Source organism: Sorex fumeus, unplaced genomic scaffold (assembly GCF_029834395.1).
Source record: "Sorex fumeus unplaced genomic scaffold, SorFum_2.1 ptg000233l, whole genome shotgun sequence".
Lineage (NCBI taxonomy): Eukaryota > Metazoa > Chordata > Mammalia > Eulipotyphla > Soricidae > Sorex > Sorex fumeus.
Window position 1 is genome coordinate 2,643,134 of NW_026606290.1, and position 20,260 is coordinate 2,663,393.

The window sequence follows — 20,260 nt, forward strand, 5'->3', positions numbered from 1 at the left end:
ACAAGCTTCAGGGGCTGCAGCAATAGGACAGCCAGGAGGGTTTTTGCTTTGCACATGGCTGACCCAGGTTCAATCCCCGGCATCCCATATGGTCCCTCGAATTCTGCCAGAGTAATTCCTGAGGGCAGAGACAAGGAATCATCTCTGAGTATTGCCGGGCATAGCCCCCCCAAACAAAAACATATCAAAAAACAAATGCTCCAGCCCTTGGAGCTATCTCTCCAGCCCCCAAAGTCTGTCTTCCCTTCAGACTTGGAGACAGAAGTCTGTCCTTTCTGATATATATATTTTTTAAAGTCACACCTGGTAGTGGTCAGGGCTTACTCCTGGCAGGCTCAAGGTGACCATATGATGTGCCGGGTGCCAGGGATCACGGATGGGCCACATGCAAGGCCAGCATCCTACCTGCTGTAGGCTCGTCCTATTTTTTAAATTTAATTATTTTTTTTTCTTTGCTTTTGGGATCATACCCTGCGTAACTCTGCACTCAAGAGTTACTTCTGGTGGGGGTATGGTGCCGCCAGCAGGTCAATCTGTACCTGTGAGGCGAGTGCATCAGCAGCCTCATGGAGCCTTCAGACTTCCAGATACCCCAAAATTGCTGCTGTGCCTTTGGCCAGACCCCAAAAACTTGGGGCAAAGTTTACCAAGAAAGTAAACGGCCAAAAGTTAGGTATGTGGGAAACACACCCACAAACCACCTCCGGCTCAGCTATATAATTGGAGGCAAGGCCTCTTTGGTTCCTGATTGAACTGCTTAATGGACATGATCCCAGAGACTCAGAAACGAATCTCAGAACTCAGTGGCTTTAGGTAGAAATGTGTCTGGTCTCTGCAGTAGGTTACTGGTGCTGGGCCAACCCAGGTGGGAATAGGTTTCGTGCCTTGGCCTGTTCCCCCGGCGGCCTAGTGGCCGCCATCCGTCTGAGGCCACTGGATAGTCACATTTGGGCCCCCAGTGACGAGACACACAGGGCCTCACGGGATGGGGGTGGAGCCGGGCCTGTCTTCCCCACCCCAACAAGACCCCAACAATCGCCCACAAATGGCCTCTCTGGCTCCTGATCAAGCTGCTTAATGGCCATGATCCCAGAGACTCAGAAACAAATCTCGAAACCCAGCGGCTTTTGGCAGAAATGTGTCCGGACCCCGCAGTAGGTTACTGTCGCTGGGCCACCCCAGGGGGGAATGGGTGCTGTCCCTCCGCCTGCTCCTTCTTGGCGACTTGGTGGCTGTCATCCTCCAGAGGCCATTGGACAGTCAGGCTTGGGCCCGCAGTGACGAAACTTGTTGGGCCTCACGGGATGGGGGGGGGGGGGGAGCCGGGCCTGTCCTCCCCACCCCAACGAGACCCACGAACGGCCTCTCTGGCTCCTCATCAAGCTGCTCAACGGCCATGATCCCAGAGACTCAGGAGCAGATTTCTAAACCCAGTGGCTTTTGGCAGAAATCCCTCCAGATTTAAGTGTTAAAATTTCGGAATTTCAAAACCACATGGCCCTACTGCAGCCACACGACATCATATATATGTTATTCATAACCAGCAATAGAACACAAATTGTCTATTGTTGCCTTTTCAGCAGATCTGAGTGTTGGGGTAAAATCTCAAATAATGGTGGGTCTGGTGTCGAAATAGTGAATGTGATCAAATTGGGCTGGAGCGATAGCACAGCGGGTAGGGCGTTCGCCTTACAAGCGGCCAACATGGCCGACCCGAGTTCAATTCCTCCGCCCCTCTCGGAGAGCCCGGCAAGCTACCGAGAGTATTCGATATGCCAGACACAGTAACAACAAAGTCTCCAATGGAGACGTTACTGGGCCCGCTCGAGCAAATCGACGATCAAAGTGGAGAGAGAGTAATGTGGAAATCATCTGCCCCACAGGCAGGGGGAGGGTGTGGGAGGGGGTATACTGGGATTTTTGGTGGTGGAGAATCGGCACTGGTGAAGGTACGGGTGTTTCATTGTATGACTGAGACTTAGACCCAAAAGCTTTGTAACTGCTCTCACGGTGATTCAATAAATAAAATTATAAAAAATGGAAAAAAAAAGTAAGGTGTTCATGCACAATTCAATCAGCTAATCAGTGGCTGAATAAATAGCAGTACTCCTACAAAAAAAAAAAGTTACTCCTGGCGGTGCTCGGGGGACCATATGGGATGCCAGGGATTGAACCAGGGTTGGCTGCATGTAAGGCTAACACGTTCCCCATTGTACTATCGCTCTGGCCCCTCATGGGCCTATTTCAAAGCCATTTTCAGGTTGAGAAAGATGCTTGAGTTGCGGCAGACAGAAGCCCTACAAAGATGGGGGAGGCTCGCCATCAGCCCCTTCCAGAGAAGGTGCTGGGTGGGGGTCCTCCATTCTCCCAACCACTTGGATCTTTCTCAGGTGGCACTTGGGAGGGCAGCGTGGCCTTGAGCTGCTGCTGCTGCTGCTGCTGCGGGCCTGTCGGGGAGGGACCCCTGTGCCGAGTGGAGAGGGTCGGCGTGACCAGTCACCCAGCCCAGTGGGAATATCCCTAATATCCCTACATGGAGCCCGGCTGGGGAGCCTCAGAGGCGCCTCCTGGCCCTGTCACTAGCTACAGCAGAACAAGACGGGGCCCAGCAGGGACCCTCTGTTGGCATCCCCGAGATGATGCTCGGCCAGATCCCCAGGGCCACACCACACTGGGGGCAGCAGGAGGGCTGGAGCTTGGTGGCCTGGAGCACAAGCCAGGCGCAGCTGGAGGCTTTCCCCTCTGGCTGTTGGGGAGACCATGAACTCGCATCCTCAATCCCCGGGCCCCACCCGAGGGTCTCCCCCACCCGCACCCCGTCTCTGCATTCCAGTCTCAGGCTGCTGTACTGGTGGGTGCTGGACTTCCGGAGCTTCTGCCTGACCACCGGGCAGAGCTACCGCGCGGTGCCACCTGCAAGGCACGAGGGAGCAGGTCACCTGGGCCCCGCGGCCCATGCCCGGAGAACGACACCCCCTCCCTCCCTGCCGCAAGAAACACACTCGGCTCCTCTGCACTTTACACAAAAATGTATTTCTGTGACATCGCAAAGTACAGACATTTACCCGACTCCGGGTCGCAAAGCGAGGTGGCGTGAGCTCTGCCCGGGGCTGGCTGTGGGCGGAGCCCGCAGGGAGGACAGAGGCGTCCACTTGCTTGGTGGGGATGTGGGTGGGGAGGGACACTGGGACCAGGCCCAGGGCCTCTCAGTTGGGCTAACCCGGCCCCAAGGCAGAGACGTTAGAAGGTCCTGGAGAAGGGGGGGAGCGGGGAGTCACCGCTCCCCCCCCGCACCCCAGGGCTATTCTGGGGGCTGCTCTTCCCCACTGTCCATGGGCAGCATGTCGGACGTCCGTCCGGAGAGGCTCACGGGAGCCTTCTAGAAGCATCCGCAAATCAGGCTTCACCCAAACACCACCCAGGCAGGCCCCCCCTAGGTCAAGCCAAGGACAAGGCCAGAACGAGGGGGCTGGGGTGGGAGGGGTCAGCTGTGACCAGTGCTGGTCTGGGGGGGGGGGCGTCAGCCTGCTAGTGCCGCCCCTGCCCCCTAGAAGCCAGGAAGGAGCGGGGAGAGTGAGGCGAACTGCTGGTGGGCACCCTGGGTGCTGTGGAAGAAGAGCTGGTGGGGGACGAGCGGGGCCCCCCACCCCAGAAGGCGTGACTCCTGGTGTCAGCCGGCTGGGGCTAGTGGACAGGACAGAGTGTGGAGCTGTTGGTTCTGGCCTGTGCTGGGCAGGGGCCGGCCACTGCCTGGGGCCGGGGGAGACTGGTCAGTGGCCTCCGTAGCAGCATGGCCTCAGGCAGGCCTGGCCGGTGGGCCCGAGCCCCACTCCAAGAGCCTCAGGGCTGTGCTGCCCACACCCCTCACGATCCTGCCCCCTGGGGGGGTCGTTCTCACCGCTACACCCCCTCAGCCGCCCTGCCCCCCCCACGGGTCTGGGGAGTATCGTGGGGGTGGGGGGTGCTCCTGGGAGGTGGCTGGGTGATGGGAGGGGCCCGCACGCACGAGGTTCCAGGCATTAGTGGGGAGGGAAGGGGCGTGAGGCAGTGACGAAGGCTTAAGTCGGGCTGGAGCGAAGCCGAGGAAGCTGCGAGGACTCAGGGAATGTCACGTTTGTTTTTTTTTTTTTTGTTTTTTGTTTTTTTTGTACAGAATTCGTACACACAAAACTTCACACTTCCTAACAAAAAAAAATAATATATATATAATATATATATATCTCACTAAAGTTAAAGAAAAGCGTCAGTTGTGCAAAGTCCCCTGTGTCCCTGGTCTGGGGCAGCGCCGTGGTGGCCAGCGGGGGGGCCGGGGCAGACCCTCTATCTGGAAGTGTCCATGCTCTCCTCCTGGAAGTTGCTGCAGTGCTCCGTCACCTTGCTGGGGACGAGGACAGGGTTGGAGGGCGGCTGGCGCTGGGCCCTAGCTCCTGACGCCACCCGCCTGCCTCAGCCCTGCCCCGGTGATCAGGGTCCCTGCCTGCTCCCCTTCCCCGCCCCCGCCGGGGACCTCGGGACCTTCCAGGGCCTTTCTTGAGTGTGACATATTCCCGCCTCGCCCTCCCCGACTTCTTCCTTTCTGAGTCTACTAGTGGATGTCCCCGGGGGGCAGGGGACGTCCATTGTGGTGCTGAGTGACCCCGACTGGACAGCAGGGCTGAGCGGGCAGGTGAGGGGCGGGGGATGAAGGCCCCACCCTGTCCATGGGGGCGGGGGCTGCTGCCAGCAGCATTCATGTGGGTTGGCTTGGCCTTCCAAGGCCCGATGGGGCAGGAGGGCCACAGCAGGTATCCCCGCGCACCCCTGCAGACAGGCGGCCTCTGGCACGAGGCTCCAAGTGGCAGCGGAGGCGCCAGCCTGAGGCCCTCTTCCGCGATGATCCGCCCCAAACGGGTGCTCAGACCGTGGTCTGCACAGTTTCTGGAAGGTTTCAGGGAGCATGTCCAGCGCCTCCTTCCTGTGAGGGGCTCTCTCCCTCGGAGCCACCGGCCCAGCGGGCCTACTTTCTTTTTTGGGTCACACCCGGAGATGCTCAGGGGTTCTTCCTGGCTCTGCGCTCAGGGCACCCTCTGGGATGCTGGGACTCGAACCCGGGTCGACTGCGTGCAAGGCAAATGCCTTACAGGCTGTACTATCGCTCCAGCCCTCCCCCCTCCCCACTTTATTTAAAAATCTTAAAAAATTTATTTTGGTGTGGGCCACCTCAGTGGTGTTCATGGTTTACTCCTGGTTCTGTGCTCAAGGATCACTCCTGGTGGCTGCAGGGACATACGGGGGTGTCGGGGATCAAACCTGGGTTGCCTGTGTGCAAGGCCACCTCCCTGCTGGACGTCCTATCACTCTGGCCCCTGGCTGAGTCACTTTGGGGAGGCACTCTTCTGAGCCACATGGTCCCCCACGCACCGCCAGGGGCCACTCCCGAGCACAGAGCTGGGAGCAGGCCGAGCACTCTCTGGGTGGCCCAAACACTGACAGAAAGGAAAGCTCAGTGCTGGGCCGGGCCGGGAGCTGCGGCTTCCCTCGCTGTGCCGGGAAGGGGCCACCTTTACCTACGTGCCTTCCAGAACGGGATCCAGAGCAAAGAGGGTTGGCACAGCCGCATGGCAGGGGCTGACCCCAGCCCAGCTCTGGCTCCGTCTGCCCCGTGGCTCACGCAGAGCCTCCTGCGGCCCTTCCCAGCTTGGGCATCACTGCTCATCCCCCAGAGGAGAGAAGGGGTGCGCTGGGAAGGAGCGAGGACGGCCATGGGGTGCAGACACAGCCCAGGGCGACCCTGGCAGCTCTGTGCTCTGCGTCCGGTCCCAAGTAAGGGCGTGTGCGGGGTGCGGGCTGTGCAGGTGGGACCCTGGGGTCTGTCCCCAAGCACTGCTGTGTCTCCAGGCCTCTCCCAATGTGTGGAGACCCGTGCCCCGGCCAGCATGGAGGTGGCGTGCGTGTGAGCACCACAGCCCAGGGCTGGGCCGGCCTGGGAACTTGGACTGAGCGTCAGGGCCCGCCGCGGCCAAAAGGACCCCGAGGGTGGCACCAGCTGTCGGGGAGGTGGGGGGGTGGGCTGCTGTCGGAGGAGCACGGTCCATCCTCACCCCCTCATCCCCCCAGACCCCCATTCAGGGTAGGTGCTTACCGGGCCATCTCCTTGGTCTCTGGCCGCGCCGTGCTCATCTTGATCACGTCCCTGAGCAGGGGTAGGCCGCATTCCTTGACCAGCAGGGGGCAGTACTTGTCCGCTGTGGAGCAGGACACAGGGCGCTGATCAGGGCAGGTGGGAACCAGGCTCCCCAGCGCTAACCCAGATGGACCAACCAGAGAGGCTGGGCTGGGGCCCCTGGGGTGAGCACCAGGAAAGGTCTCTGCCGCTTCACCCACCCTCGGCTATGGAAAGTATCGTCCCAACACGTGGCCTCTGAAGGCGGCAGTAATTCTCTCTGGGGGATTCCTTCAAAATGCAGATTCCCAGGACTGGAGACGACCTCAGGGAGGGCACTTGCCTTGCACGGGGTTGACCTGGGTTTGCTCCCTGACACCCCTATAGGCCTCAAAGCCCTACCAAGAGTGATCCCTGACTGCCGACCCAGGAGTAAACCCTGAGCCCGCAAACCAAACAGAGTCAGAATGCAGGTTCCTGGGGCAGAGCGCATGGCATGCGAGGTCCGTGTGCAGTGCCTGGAGCCAGCATAGGGCAGGTGGGAGGCGCCCATGGGGGCTGGCGCAGGTTTTCTGCCTGCAGGAGCCTGAGCACTTCTTGAAGTAACCCAGGAGCCCTCAAACCAGGAACCCCTGCAAGACCCCCAAATCCTAAGCGCACCCTTGGCTACTCTGACTCACAGACCCAGAGGCTGTATTCATATGGATTTATTTTTGAGGGGAGACACACTCAGCAGTACTCAGGGCTTACTCCTGGCTCTGCACTCAGGGATCACTGCTTCGGGGCTCAGGGAACCACTGGGTGCCAGGGATCAAACCTGGGTCAGCCGCATGCAAGGCCAGCGTCCCACCCACTGGACTACTGCCCTGGCCCCCATTAGGCTAGTTTTACTTGTGTTCTGGCGCCATACCCGGCGATGTTCAGGGGTCCCTCCTGGCTCTGCACTCAGGAATCACTCCTGCCGGTGCTCAGGGGACCATGTGGGATGCTGGGGATCGAACCCGAGTCAGCCACGTGCCTCCTGGCTGTGCTATCTCAGCGCAGACCACTGAGCCGTATCTCCGGCCTTGTTTGTAGTTAGTTTGGAGGGACACAGCCAGCAGTGCTCGGGGGTTACTCCCAGAGGTGCTCGGAGCCCGGGTGGAGCTGGAGACGGAAGCCAGGCCTCCTTCCGACCCCCGTGCTGACTCTCTGGCCCTGCACCTGCTTTTGTTCGGGGGCCACACCCAGTGGCGCTCAGGGCTCACCCCGGGCTCGGTGCTCGGGAGATCACATGGGGTGTTGGGAACTGACCGTGGGTTGTAGGTGTGCAAGGCCAGCGCCCTGCCCGCTGTAATGTCACTCTGGCCCCTCACTGTAGTTTTAGCAAAGAAAAGGAAGAGGGGCCGGAGCGAAAGGACAGCAGGGAGCGTGTCTCCCTGTACGTGACTGACCCGGGAAGGTGTAATGGTGGTGGGATGGGTGTTGGAGTAATGCATGTAATAAATCACCGTGAACGACTCTATAAAAATTGAGTTAGATTAAAAAGAAACACACCAGGTGGTTCCTGTGACGAACCAGAAGCGCATGGCTCTCCGGCTGGGTGGCTTCATGCCCGGGTGTCACTGAAGCACGTCCCCATGCCGGCAAGAGCGACTCCACAGAACAAAGGCCTCTCCGACTCCCTTCCCTCTCCTATCCACCCCTCCTCTTCCCCTTCCCATCTTTTCTCTCCACTCCTTTTTCCTTCCCTCTCTTCGCCTTTCCTTTTTTTTGTGTGTGTATGTGCTTTTTGGGTCATACCTGGTGATGATGCACAGGGGTTACTCCTGGCTCTGCACTCAGGAATTATCCCTGGCGGTGCTCAGGGGACCCTATGGGATGCTGGGATTGAACCTGGGTTGGCCGTGTGCAAGAAAAATGCCCTACCTGCTGTGTTATCACTCCAGCCCTCCTTTCCTTCTTTCTTTTTTGGTTTGTGTTTTCTGTGGGGGCCACACTCAGCGATGCTCAGGGCTTCCTCGTGGGTGCACGCTCAGGGGTCACTCCTGTTGGTGTTTAGGGGACCCTCGGGGATGCTGGGGATTGCACCCGGGTCAGCCATGTGCAGGGCAAACATGCTCCCTGCCGTTCTATTGCTCTGTCCCCTTGCTTTCCTTTCTTTGATCTGTCTGTCCTGTCCTCTCTCCTCTCTCTCTCTGTGCCGGAACTGAACCCAGCGCCACACCCAGGCCAGGCCCATGTGCAGCATCTGGAACATGGGCCTTCCCGTGCCCTGATGGTCCCCACTTCATGGGTGGGAGCAGTGAGCTCCGAGCAGGGATTTGGCTGCTGCCGGCCAGGCCCGGCTTATCTGAGGAAGCGCTCGGGGCCCCTGGAGGTTCCAGGCCCGGGTCAGGCGGGCAGGGAGGGGGGAAGCTGCTGAGCTAGGGAGAGGCAGTAACTGCTCTGAGCATGGGTCTCATTCCCCCTGACCCGAGGTCAGTGCTGCTATGAGCCCATTTCTTTTTTTCAAATTTTCATAGTTTTTTGGCTTTGGGGCCACACCCGGCAATGCTTGAGGCTTACTCCTGGCTCTGCACTCAGGAATTACTCCTGGCGGTGCTTGGGGGACCATATGGGATGCTGGGGATTGAACCAGGGTCAGACATGTGCAAGGTAAATGCCCTCCCCGCTGTGCTATCGCTCCAGCCAATGTGTCCACTTTAAAGCTGAGGGCACTGATGCACTGTGAGGGGGAGGGACGCCAGGGATGGGACACGGCTCCAGGCAGCCTACATCCCAGACACCAGGCTCAGAAACTTCCTCGAGAAAGACCAGCAGTCAGTGGGGCGGGGCTCAGGGCTCGTTCTCTCTCTCCACGGCTCTCACACAAGGTGGGTGTTACCGTCACCCCACCAACACCCCCACTAACACCTGGAAGGAATTAATTTAGAGAAAAAGAGGGGCGCAGCTGAGTATGTGGCCCTCTGCAGAGGGGTCCCGAGGAAATGGCTGGGAGCTGCTGGAATGTTCTCTCTGGAGCTGCTGGGACTGCCATGCAGAGACTCGCTCTGATGGAGCAGGAAGCGTCTTGAGCCAGGGGCCGTGGCTCGTGTGGCAGAGCATGGGTCATGCGTGGCAGGCCCTGGGTTAGATTCTGGCTCCCCGTACTGCCTGGGGTGGCCCTGGGGTGTCTGAGCGCCACCAGGGTGGTCAGAATACAAACCGGGCATCCTGCCCAGCTATCTGGGTGCTGGGAGGCAGGGCCCGCCTATCTGCGGGCAGCCCATGCGCCCAAGCCACCTGGGCCCCAGGGCACAGACCCTGCTCTGCCCCTGCCTGGCTCCCCGGGGCTCCACAGGCCCCCTGAGGGTGGCACTCACGGTAGACAGACACGAGGTTGTAGAGCGCCCAGGTGGCCCAGTGCTGGCTCACAGGCGAGATGCCCTGCGGGAGGAGGCGCAGGATGGGCTCAAAGGACCTGTGGGTGGAGAAGTCAAGGTCACGTTCTGGGCAGGGGTGGAGCATGGGGGGGAGGGGGCGTGGGGTCCATCTCCTTGCCCCAGGTCCAACCCCAGGCGTGAGCTGGCCAGCAGGGTGCAGGGACAAGGGGATACAGCCCAGGGCATGGAAGTGGGAGCGTCAAGAGGGAGGGATGGGGGGGGGTTGCAGAAACTGGGGGCTTTGGCAGGGAGGGGCCCCTCGGGAGGTTTAGCCTTAAAGCCAAATCCCCCAGCCCTGCCCGAGGCCTGAGGCTGGCATGTGCGGCCACAGGGTGGTGGCCCCAGATGTTAAGTCTCCGGCAGGCCACCTGCAGTGGGAGGGGGGATGTGGGGGAGGGGGGTGCTCGCGGGCGCGAGGGGCTGTACCGGTAATTGATATTCCTCCGCGAGTTGATGTCCCAGCTCTGGATGGCCGCCCACATGCGCTCCTCCACCTCCTCGCGCTGCGGCTCGCAGATCTCCCAGGCCTCGGGCCCGTCGAACATGATGTGGGACAGGACCCCGCAGGCGTTGTAGGACACCTCGATCCCGTCGGCCTTGCTCTCCAGCAGGTTGCTGCCAAGGAGAGGAAAACGATAGGGCCCGAGTCTCCAAACCCCTCTCAGCTGCCAGCTGCCAGGCGCCACCCTACAAACCGGAGGAGGAGGGGCCGCGCTTTCCTCCATGGTCACCCGCGCCCAAGGGACCAGCGCAAAAGAGCCAGGTCACCTGAAGGAGGGGCCAGCAGGCCACGGCTGTGACCCAAGCTGCAGAGCACGTGCAGAGAGAGATCTGGGGCCAGGGAACACTGCGGCGCAGAGGGCTGTTGCGTGTACGCAGCCGACCCAGGTTTGATCCCCGGCGCCCCACAGGTCCCCCAAGCCAGCAGGCGTGATCCCTGGTGCAGAACCAGGAGTAATCCCTGGGCACCAACAATTGTGGCCCCCGAACAAAAACAAACCAACAAACCAGAGAGACCCAGGGAGGCCTGAGAGACAGTACAGTTGGTAAGGCGCTTGCCTTGCATGCTGCCGACCAGGGTTCGGTCCCTGGCACCACATACGGTCCTCCGAGCTCACCAGGAATCATCCCTGAGCACAGAGCCTGGAGTAAGCCCTAAGCACTGCCAGGTGTGGCTTCAAAACCAAAAAATAAAAATAAAAGGGGCAAGAGCAATAGCACAGTGGGGAGGGCGTTTGCCTTAAACACTGCTGACCTGAATTCAATCCCCGGCATCCCCTACGTTCCCTCAAGCACTTCCAGGAGTGATTCCTGAGTGCAGAGCCAGGAGGAACCCCTGAGCACCACTGGGGGTGACCCCCAAACAAAAACAAAAAAGTCTTTAAAAATAAAAGAATCCAGGGTCAGGAGATAATTCCAAGATCTAGAGGCTGCTTTGCACATGAGAACTTGGGTTTGAACCCTGTAAGACTGACCATATCACCCTGGGAACGATCCCTGAGCACCAAGCAGGGAGCAGCCTCAGAGCATCATCAGCCTTGAAGCTAAATCAAACCAGGACTCGAGTGAGAGTCCAGCAGGTAGGGCACTTGCTTTGCATGTGGCTGACCCAGGTTCAAACCCCAGCATCCCATATGGTCTCCCAAGCACCATCAGTACTGATTCATAAGTACAGAGCCAGGAGTAACCCGAGTATTGTGGGTATACCAAAAAGCCCCTCACTCCCCCCCCCCAAAAAGGAAAAAAACCTAAATCAAACCTACCAAAAGGGGTGCGATTATAAAGGAGCTGTTTATGGAGGATGGAAATAAGGAGGTCCAAGGATGGGCCCTGTAGGCAGTATACATATACCGGTTAAGGGCTCTTGATTTGCATGCGGTTGACCTGGGTTCAATCTCAGGCACTCCATTCTAGTTCCTGAGCCCACCAGGAGAGAGCCCCGAGCACAGAGTCAGAAGTAAGCCCTGGGTACTGCCCAGTGTGGCCCCAAAACACAACACAAGAGGCCCAAGGACACAGACCTGCCCAGTGCCTACGTGTGAGGGTCTAACAGGGCCGTCCAAGAGGGGTCAGGGGTCTCCCTGGATGAACCTATAGTGCTTGGGCAGGCACTAGAATCACACAAAGCCCCTGACAGCGGACCTCTCTCCCTGGTCCCGGAAAGGCAACACTGATAAAAAGAAGCCTAGGCTGCAAAGGCTGGAGCATGCATACTCTACACGCAGAAGCCCTAGGTGTGATCCCCAGCACCGCTCGGTCCCCCAAGCCTCGCGGGGAGTGGTCCTGAGCACCGCCGGGCCGGGCCCTAAAAGGAAACAGAACAGGCACCTAGGCACGGGCAGCGGCTGTGTTGCGGCACAGACTTGGGAGCTCTGAGTACCCTGGTGGCCTGGGTGGCGGGGGAAGGCACGTGGGAGGCCCCGGGTTCCATCCGCGGAACCCAAACCAGGCACCGGCGGGGAGCAGCACCAACCTGAAGACCCCGATGAACTGTGACGTCATGAGCTGGGGCCGCAGCTCCCGCACCTCCGCCACGTTGCCCAGGAGACCCAGCATGTTCCGGTGCAGCTCCTGCTTGTCTGGGAACTCCTGGAACGGGATTTCAGGGCCCGCTAGCCACGCCAACGGAGGGCCCCTGGCACAGGGATCAGCGCCCCGTGGCGCTAGGCCCAGAGCTGGGTGCAGATGGGACTGACCACAGCAACAGGGCAGGGAAGCCTAGAGCAGGATGAGAAAGGGGTGCAGCGGGGAAGCTGCCTCGGAGGGGCGTGGCCATGAGTGGGCGTGGACAGGGAGGGGCCTCGTCTAGTTGTGGGCGTGGTCGATGGGAGGGTGGGGCGGGGCTACCTTCAGGCAGTCCAGGAAGAGCTTCATGCCATTGAAATTGAGGAACATCTCGCAATTGTCGGGGGTCTCGTCTGTGATGTTCCAGAGGGCGCTCCAAGAGAACTCCATCACCTGGTCACACTGGGAGAGGCGGGAGGGCTCAGTAGCATCGCTCCCGGGTGAGCCTCTCCTGAGTCTGCGGAGGGACGCCCCGTCCGTCCACCCACCCAGAGCTCCCGAAAGAAGCAATTTAATCCTTTTGGCTACACCCAGCTGTGCCCAGGGATCTCTCCTGACTCTCCCTGGGAATCTCTCGCGGCTCTGTGCCCGGGGATCTCTCTTGGCTCTGTGCCTGGCGATCTCTCCCGGTTCTGTGCCCAGTTGCCAGTACAGAGGGCTCATACGTGGTGCTGAGGATCAAACCCAGGTTGATCCTGCACAAAGCAAGCGTCTAGCCTGCTATACTGCCTCGCCGGCCATGTTTCTGTCTGAGGTCACTCCTGTTGGCACCCAGGGGACTGTGTGTTGCTAGGGATGGAACCTGGGGCTCCCACATGCAAGGATGTGCTCGGGTCCTTGGCGCTATCACTCCAGTCGCTCAGCTTACTGTGTTTTGCTTGAGTTGTGTGCAAGGCAAACACCCTGCCCACGGTGCTCTCTCTCCAGCCCTGTTTTTCAGAGTTTTGGGTCAAACCTGTCGTCCTCAGCGGCTACTCCCAACTCAGGGCTTGGAGGTCACGGCTACTGGGGTTCATGGGACGATGCAGGGCTGGGGACTGAACTTGGGGCTCCTACATACACAGCATGGGCTCCAGCTCTCTACCCTCCACTTACGATCTTATCCAGCAGCTTCTTCTGAATCAGTTTCAGCATGGTCTGTGGGCAGAGAAGAGGCCTTTGTGGGGGCGAGCTTGAGAGCTCCATGCCCCCCACCCAAGAGCCAGGACGGAGAGGAGAATCAGGGGTGGAAGTCCTGGTCCCCCACCCATCCACGACAAGGCCACTAGCTTACTTGGGAGGGGACTGGGAGTCTGAAGACCCTCTCAGCAGGAGACTGGGGCAGTCCTGTCCTGGCCAGGACAGGGGGCTCAGCCTCCCCAGCCACGGAGGGTGCGGGGAGAGGGGGAGCCAGACCTGGCTGTTCGGGTCCTGCGGGCCCTTCCGGCTTCCTCGGGCCAGTGTTAGCTGCACGCTTGTGTGCGTGCAGGTGTGTGTGTGCATTGTGGTTTCCTATGGCATGAGGTGCAGGCCTGGCCTTTCCCTTGGGGGTGGCGGGACCTGGCCTCGGGGTCGCATGTGGCACAGGCTAGATCCCTAAGTGAGCTCCTGTGGTACCTATTCCTGTCATTTGTGTTGGGACACTTGGTGATGCCCAGGAGACTGTGTGATGCTAGAATTCAGCACAGGGCCTCAGGCATGCAGAGCAAGTGCCCTCCCCACTTCCTGCTCCTATTTCTTTATATTTTGGGGTCACACCCAGCCATACTCTGGGAGTTACTCCTCACTTGGTGCTGGGGGTCACTCATTATGATGATGAGTGACCAGGCGGTGCCAGGGACTGAACCCTGGCCTCTCATATGCAAACTGGCCACGGCGCTAGCCGACTGGGCCGTCTCTCTGCCCCCTGAGATACTTTCTGAATCCTGCTAGGAGGTCATGATGGGGGCACCTGGGCCGTGGGAGTGGGTGTGGGCAGGGAGAGGGTGATCGGAAGGGACTGGGGGCAGGAGCGGCTGCGGGCACCATCCTGGAGTCCTTCCCGGGGTCCAGCCTGAATCTCGCAGCCCTTTCCCACCCCCAGACCCCCAGGAGACCTGCGCAGGGCGGGGAGCAGGGCGGCAGGGAAGTGGGGCCAGGATGCACGCACCACCACAAAGCCCATCTTGCCCACAGCCTCCTTGTGGTCGTTGTCCACCTGGCAGACCAGGGCATTGCACAGGTGCACGGCGATGCGCTGGATGGACTCGTCCTGCCGCGTGGGGTTGAGGATGCTGAGCAGGAGTTCGTTGACGCGGCGGTACTGGAACTCCAGCTCCTCGGGGATGCTGAAGTTGCACAGGGTGAGGCAGCAGTTCCGCTGGACCTGGGCCGGGACAGGAGGCAAGCGCAGCCGGGTCAGGGCACCCCGCAGAGCCGGGTAGGGCTTTCTAGAGGCCTGAGAGTGGTCAGAGCTGCGGAAATCCAGGAAAGCTTTCTGGAGGAGGAGACTACAAAGCTTCTTAGTTTTCAAAACACACACAAAAAAAAATAGAAAAGCACACAGCTTTATTTGCCCCTCACCACTCGGCATCAAAGTAAATAAATGAGACGGGGTGAAAGTGGCATTCACTCAGGAAAGACAGCGCTTCTCCAACCATCGCAAAGCAGGGGGCTTGCACTTCGCCACCACCCAGCCAGGACGCGAGCCAGGGGCAGAGCACTTGTCTGGCACGTGCTAAGGTCCGGGTGCCACCTGGCCCAAGGAAGGGAGCAGCCGCAGCGACAGGCAACAGGTGAGCAGCTGGCCTTGTCAGGGGCGGGGGGCTGGGTTTGATCCCGGCATCCCATAGGGTCCCTGAGCCCCACCAGGAGGAATCCCTGAGTGCAGAGCCAGGCGTGGCCCCCAAGCCAAAAATAAATGAAACAGAGAAAGAGGGGAGGAGACAGGCAGGCAGGCAGGCACTCCGGAGTGCCCCATGGGCTTCCTGCTCCGGGCCCACAGGGTCCAGGGAGCACTCAGGGGCTCACTGCAGGGCAGGACGGCCGCGTGCATGCCGCTGGGTGGATGTGGTGTCCACCACTCGGAACCACCCAACACCCTCGTGGGTGCACACCTGCTGTCCCTGCACGCGGAGGGGCCTCTCTCGGGGCAGCGTCCACTGACCCTGAAGGTCAGGAAGAGACCTGTACACCCACAGCCTAACTCCCCTGCACTGCTGACGCTTTCCTTCTCTGGCTTTTGGGTCACACCCAGACACTCTTAGACCAGCAGTGTCAGGGAGCAAACTCTCCCACCTGCAAAGCGAATGCAAAACCCTCTGAACCCTTCTCCCTGGCCCTGGGGACAATTTTATTTTGCTTTTTGGATCATACCCGGAGATGCACAGGGGTCACTTCTGGCTCTGCACTCAGGAATTACCCCTGGCGGTACTCAGGGGACCATATGGGACGCTGGGAATCGAATCCGGGTTGGCCGTGTGCAAGGCAAACGCCCTACCCTCTGTGCTATTGCTACAGCACCCCCGGGAACAATTTTTAAGTTTAACAGTTTTCTCGGTGTGTTTTTTTTTAGGTCACACCCAGTGTGTTGCTCAGGAATTACTCTTGGCAGTGCCGGGGGACCATATGGGATGCTGGAAACCTAGGTTGGCTGCTTGCAAGGAGAACATTCTACCTACTGTGCTATCGATCTGGCCCCTCGATGTATTTTTCTGCTGTGTAGTTTCACTCTATCCTTTCTCACAGACGTGGAAAATCATTTATTTACTAATCATGGAAATGAGAAGCTACCACTGCTGGTTATGGCTTGGTTCCCCCAGCTTTATGGAATAAACAGGTTTCCCCCTGCACCCCCCACACACACACCTGGTGATGCTCAGGGGCTACTCCTGGCTCTGCAATCAGGGATCACTCCTTGCAGTGCTCAGGAGATCATATGGGGTGCCAGGGATCGAACCTGGGTAAGTTGTGTGCAAAGCAAACACCTTATCTGCTGTACTATCTCTCTGGCCCCATATATGTTTTCATTTTGGGTAAAAAATTTCAGTGACAAAAGCAATACGAGATACGTCACCGAGATACCTCCAGACCCTGTGCCAGGCTGTCTCACCCAGGGAAACCCGGGGGGAGGGGGGCAGGTGAGTTCCCCTCCCTACCCCAGCCGAGCCCTGGCAGAACTCAGAGCTTATTCAGCAAACACAAGCACCAGAACTCAAGTGCTGCCATGCTCACGGCTGCTTTCCACAGGCTTGGACAGCCTCATCCATGAGTGAATCTTAAGAAAAATCCAGGTATGTGTGACTGAAATCTCCGGTATCGCACGGTCGGGAATGGGTGATCTGCCATCTCCCTGTGCTTCCAGTAGCCTGGCAGTCATGCCCAAGAACTGCCTCTGGTGCCATCTAAGCTCATTTTAACGGTCATGATCCAGAGACTCTAATACAGTTCTCGGAAGAGAGCAACATAGAACGATATGTCACAGAGATGCCTCTGGACCTTAAAGTCACCATCCAAATTTTAGAATTCCTGGAGAGTGGCACACGACGTTTGTTGGTAATCTTTTATACAAGGGCTTACTGGCTCTAGGGAGAGATACGACAGTCTCCACACACTTTCCTCTAAGAAAACTTTTGGAATCATTTTTAGTGAATTATACATAAGCAATAAAAAATACATTTTTTAGTTTCTGCTTTGGTGGCAGGGTTTGGGGGTTAGGTTGAATGCATTCAAAATATAGCGGCGGGCAGTTGTAGTGGTGGTGGAACTGATGTTGGAATATTAAATGTAACAAATTATCGTGAACAACTTCATAAATACTAAATTTTAAAAAAGCAATATAAACTCACTGTAAAAGTGCAAACAAGACTCTCTTAGCAGGAAGGTTCATGTACCTATTTCATTGCCCAGAACTGATCACCTTTGGAGTTTTGATGAGGCAAAACAAATATCAATATTTGGAGAAAGAGGACAAAAAGGAAATAATCCACAGTGACCCAGATACCTCCTGGAGTCTCGGCATGCAATGGCCATGTGTCCACCTAGGACAGACAAGTTGCATCTGAACCACTTCGGGGAGACCATCCATGACTTGCCCAGGCCCAGAACCTCAAAGCCATCTGATTTCCTGTGATTTTGAGCTAAACCAGCAGGGCTGGTTTAGCTCGCCCACTGCAGCCCCTGCAAATGGGAGCCCAGGTCTGCTCCCCACCATGTGTGTGTGTGTGTGTGTGTGTGTGAGAGAGAGAGACACCCCACCGTGTGTGTTTGTGTGTGTGTGACACCAACTCTCAGCTCCAGAGTGGCCAGAGTCCATCTTGGAGGAGCAGCAGAAGGTCTGGGTTTCTTGTGTTTGTTAGCTGACTAAGCCTTTCGCATTTTGCTTCCTGAGCTAGAGATGAAACCTGGGACCTCCATCCACCGGAGCTGCTCCCTTCCTTGCTCTGTCTCTTCTCCGCTTTTTACAGCCATACCCAGTGCCGCTCAGGGCTTGCTCCTGGCTCTGCAGTACCCAGACTCCTCCTCTGTGTTTTTGTTAGGGGGCCATACCCAGCGATGCTCAGAAACATCTCCTGGCTTGGTGCCTGGGGTTGCCCCCCAGTGCTCAGGAACCAGGCGATGCCGGGGATCAAACCTGGGCCCTTCACATGCAAAGCGAGTGTTCAGCTCTCTGAGCTCTCTCTCCGGCCTACCTCAGCATCTTGGTTTTCTGTGGGGGAGAGGGTGGGGAACTGGGATAGACCTTGCATTGCTCAGGGCTTACTCCGGGCTCTGTGCTCAGGGGTCACTCCAGGTGATGGTCTGGGGACTGTCTGTGGTGCTGGGGACTGAGCCCCAGCTGGTTTCATAGACAGCCAAGAGCCCACTGGATTATCTCTCCAGCTCAAGCGTCCTCCTTTGCAATCAGAAGGAAACAATATTCTTAAGATTCTGTTCTAACACCGTTGGTTAGATATGAGGTCTACACACACTGGACACCGTTGAAATAAAAATCCTTGTTACAGAAACAGTAGTCACGATCCAATCTCATTCACCAAAGACACAGGCACGAAACCCAACCTGGAGCACAGACACCCCGAAGATGCTAGACACTCTGGAGGAGGATATGGCACCTCTCCTCTCTAGCTCTTGGTGCGGGGGATGGAACCCGGGTCTACTGCTGAGCTCCAGGCCCAGCCCCAATGGCAAAACTCAGCCGCTTTTTAGAATGCAAGCAGTGCCTGAAAACCAGCCCCAAAGCACAGCTACTGGGCAGAAGGCTGAGTGCTCAGCGCGGGGAGAATCAGTGCCGAGACCAGGTGCTGGGGGAAAGGCAGCTGTGGGCGCCAGGCCAGGTCCCAGCAGCTGTGAGTGAGCAGGGGGGTGCACAGGTGGGGATGGGGCGGTCAGCAGGTGAGGAAGGGTGAGCAGGGGCATGCGGGGGGCGGGGCGGGGGCGGCCCTAGTGGGCGGGGGCTCACCGTCACCTCCTGGTAGGACTCCATGCCATTCAGCACCACCTGGATGACCTGCCGCCGCAGCCTGACGCTCTGCTCCGAGCGGTACTCCGAGTTGGTCAGGTAGAAGAGGGCCGCACTGCCCGTCACCTGGATGTTCTTGTCGTACTTGTGGCACTTGAGGGCCGTGATGACCAGCTGCAGAAAGACAGGGCGGGAGGCCAGATGGGCAAGTCGCTCTGGGCAGGGTCGGGCCTGGGGCTCTATGGTCAGGTGGGTTCAGACTGGGGGACGGGTCAGAAGCCTGCTAGGCAGGTAGGTGCCTGGGGGAGGGGCGGGAGAGGAGTCTGGAGGGGCGGAGCCCGGAGGGGCGGGGCCAGGAGAGGCCTTAAGGGGCGGGGTCTTCGTGGGTGGGGTCAGGAGGGGCAGGACCAGAACGGTGCCGAGGAGAAGCCTGCAGGTGCATTGGGGAGGGGTGGGGCCTTAGGGGGCGTGGCCCGAATGGACAGAGCCTGTAGGGGTGAGGTCAGGAGAGCCTGCAGGTGCGCTGGGACATGGAGGGGCAGGGAGGAGGGGCGGGGTTTTGAGGAGAGACTCCAGGAGGGGCGGGGCCAGAAAGGGCCTGCAGGTACACTGGGCAAGGGATGGGGTGGGTCAGAAAGGGCGGAACCAGATCCCTAGCCGAGCGGCAGGGCAGAGGGGGCGTGGCCTGATATGTAGGGGCGTGGCCTGCGATGTAGGGGCGGGGCCGGGACTCGGGCACCCACCTTCAGGGCCCGCAGCAGCTGGGTGCAGCGCTCGATGCGCGCGATGTCGAAGAGCAGGTTGATGGCCCGCGAGGTGATCTCGGGCCGGTGCTCCGTGTAGGCCTCGATGGCGTTCAGCACCTGCTCCTCGTTTTTGTCCCCACTCACCTGCGGACGGACAGCGGGTGCTCGGCAGCCCGGGAGGGCGTGGGGGCGGGGAGAGGGGGGTGCCCAGGCCGACCCGCCCGCCCCCTCACCTTGTAGGCCGGGATGTGCGTGAGGCGGCACAGGGAGGTCTCGAAGAGCCCCAGGAACTGCAGCGGCCTCTTGAGAGCCCGGAAGGGGGCGATGCTGCTCTTGGATGGTTCCGTGCTGGGGGGGGCGGGGGGCAGACTCAGGTCAGCGGGCGCTCGGACACCCTTTCCGCACGGGGCCTCGCTGGGGACAGTCCCGGGCCCTGCTTCTACACTTCGAGCCTCTTCCTCCTCCTTTGGGCCACACTGGCTGGTGCCTGGGGACGTGCAGCCAAGTTCGGGGGACTGTCCCTGGCTTGCTTGGGGGGTCAGTGTGTCACTGGAGATCAAACCCCAGGCAAAGCCCTCTGATCCCCTGGCCCCCACCCACTGCTGCTCAGAGCAGGGTTTGAACCAGGACCGACTGCCTCGCGAGGCAAGCCCTAGCCCGCCCTCTCTGGCCTTTTCACTTTTTTTCAGTGACGTTCGGTGGCGTGGGGGCCCCGTGGCTCTTCCTACTGATGTTCAGCCCTGTAGTATAGGCCCAAGGGCCCTGTGCTCAGGTCTGGAGCAGCTTGGAGGCCATGAGCACCGGGACGAAACACAAGGCCTCCCACCTGCCAGGCACATGCTCTCTCACAAACCCCTGTCCAGTCTCTCTGGTTTCTGTCCGAGGGTAGGGGACAGTCGGCCTCCCGGGGAAGGAAGCAAAGGCCTGCTCAGGAAGGTGTGGAACAAGAGATGAGGCAGGGGCCGGGGTGGTGGGACAGCAGGAAGGG

At 59.1% G+C, this 20,260-nt stretch overlaps 2 protein-coding genes across 5 annotated transcripts in view; one reads left to right on the forward strand and one right to left on the reverse strand.

Annotated features, from left to right (window-relative positions):
* The window catches only part of TBC1D13 (TBC1 domain family member 13), a 99,476-nt gene that overhangs the window by 29,585 nt on the left and 49,631 nt on the right, over window positions 1–20,260 (forward strand). The window lies entirely within an intron of this gene.
* The window catches only part of ZER1 (zyg-11 related cell cycle regulator), a 31,202-nt gene continuing 14,966 nt past the window's right edge, over window positions 4,025–20,260 (reverse strand). The window contains exons 6-16 of one of the 4 annotated variants that reach the window (XM_056108776.1): window positions 19,506–19,620; window positions 19,270–19,416; window positions 18,533–18,700; window positions 14,240–14,455; window positions 13,207–13,248; window positions 12,394–12,513; window positions 12,020–12,135; window positions 9,973–10,161; window positions 9,487–9,584; window positions 6,122–6,224; window positions 4,025–4,378 (exon numbers count right to left, since the gene is read on the reverse strand). In XM_056108776.1, the coding sequence (XP_055964751.1) occupies window positions 4,321–4,378; window positions 6,122–6,224; window positions 9,487–9,584; window positions 9,973–10,161; window positions 12,020–12,135; window positions 12,394–12,513; window positions 13,207–13,248; window positions 14,240–14,455; window positions 18,533–18,700; window positions 19,270–19,416; window positions 19,506–19,620 (1,372 nt within the window). In that variant the 3' untranslated portion in view covers window positions 4,025–4,320. Of the gene's footprint in view, window positions 4,379–6,121; window positions 6,225–9,486; window positions 9,585–9,972; window positions 10,162–12,019; window positions 12,136–12,393; window positions 12,514–13,206; window positions 13,249–14,239; window positions 14,456–18,526; window positions 18,701–19,269; window positions 19,417–19,505; window positions 19,621–20,260 lie in introns of all 4 variants that reach the window. The other 3 variants (XM_056108775.1, XM_056108774.1, XM_056108773.1) reach the window with 3 other exon arrangements.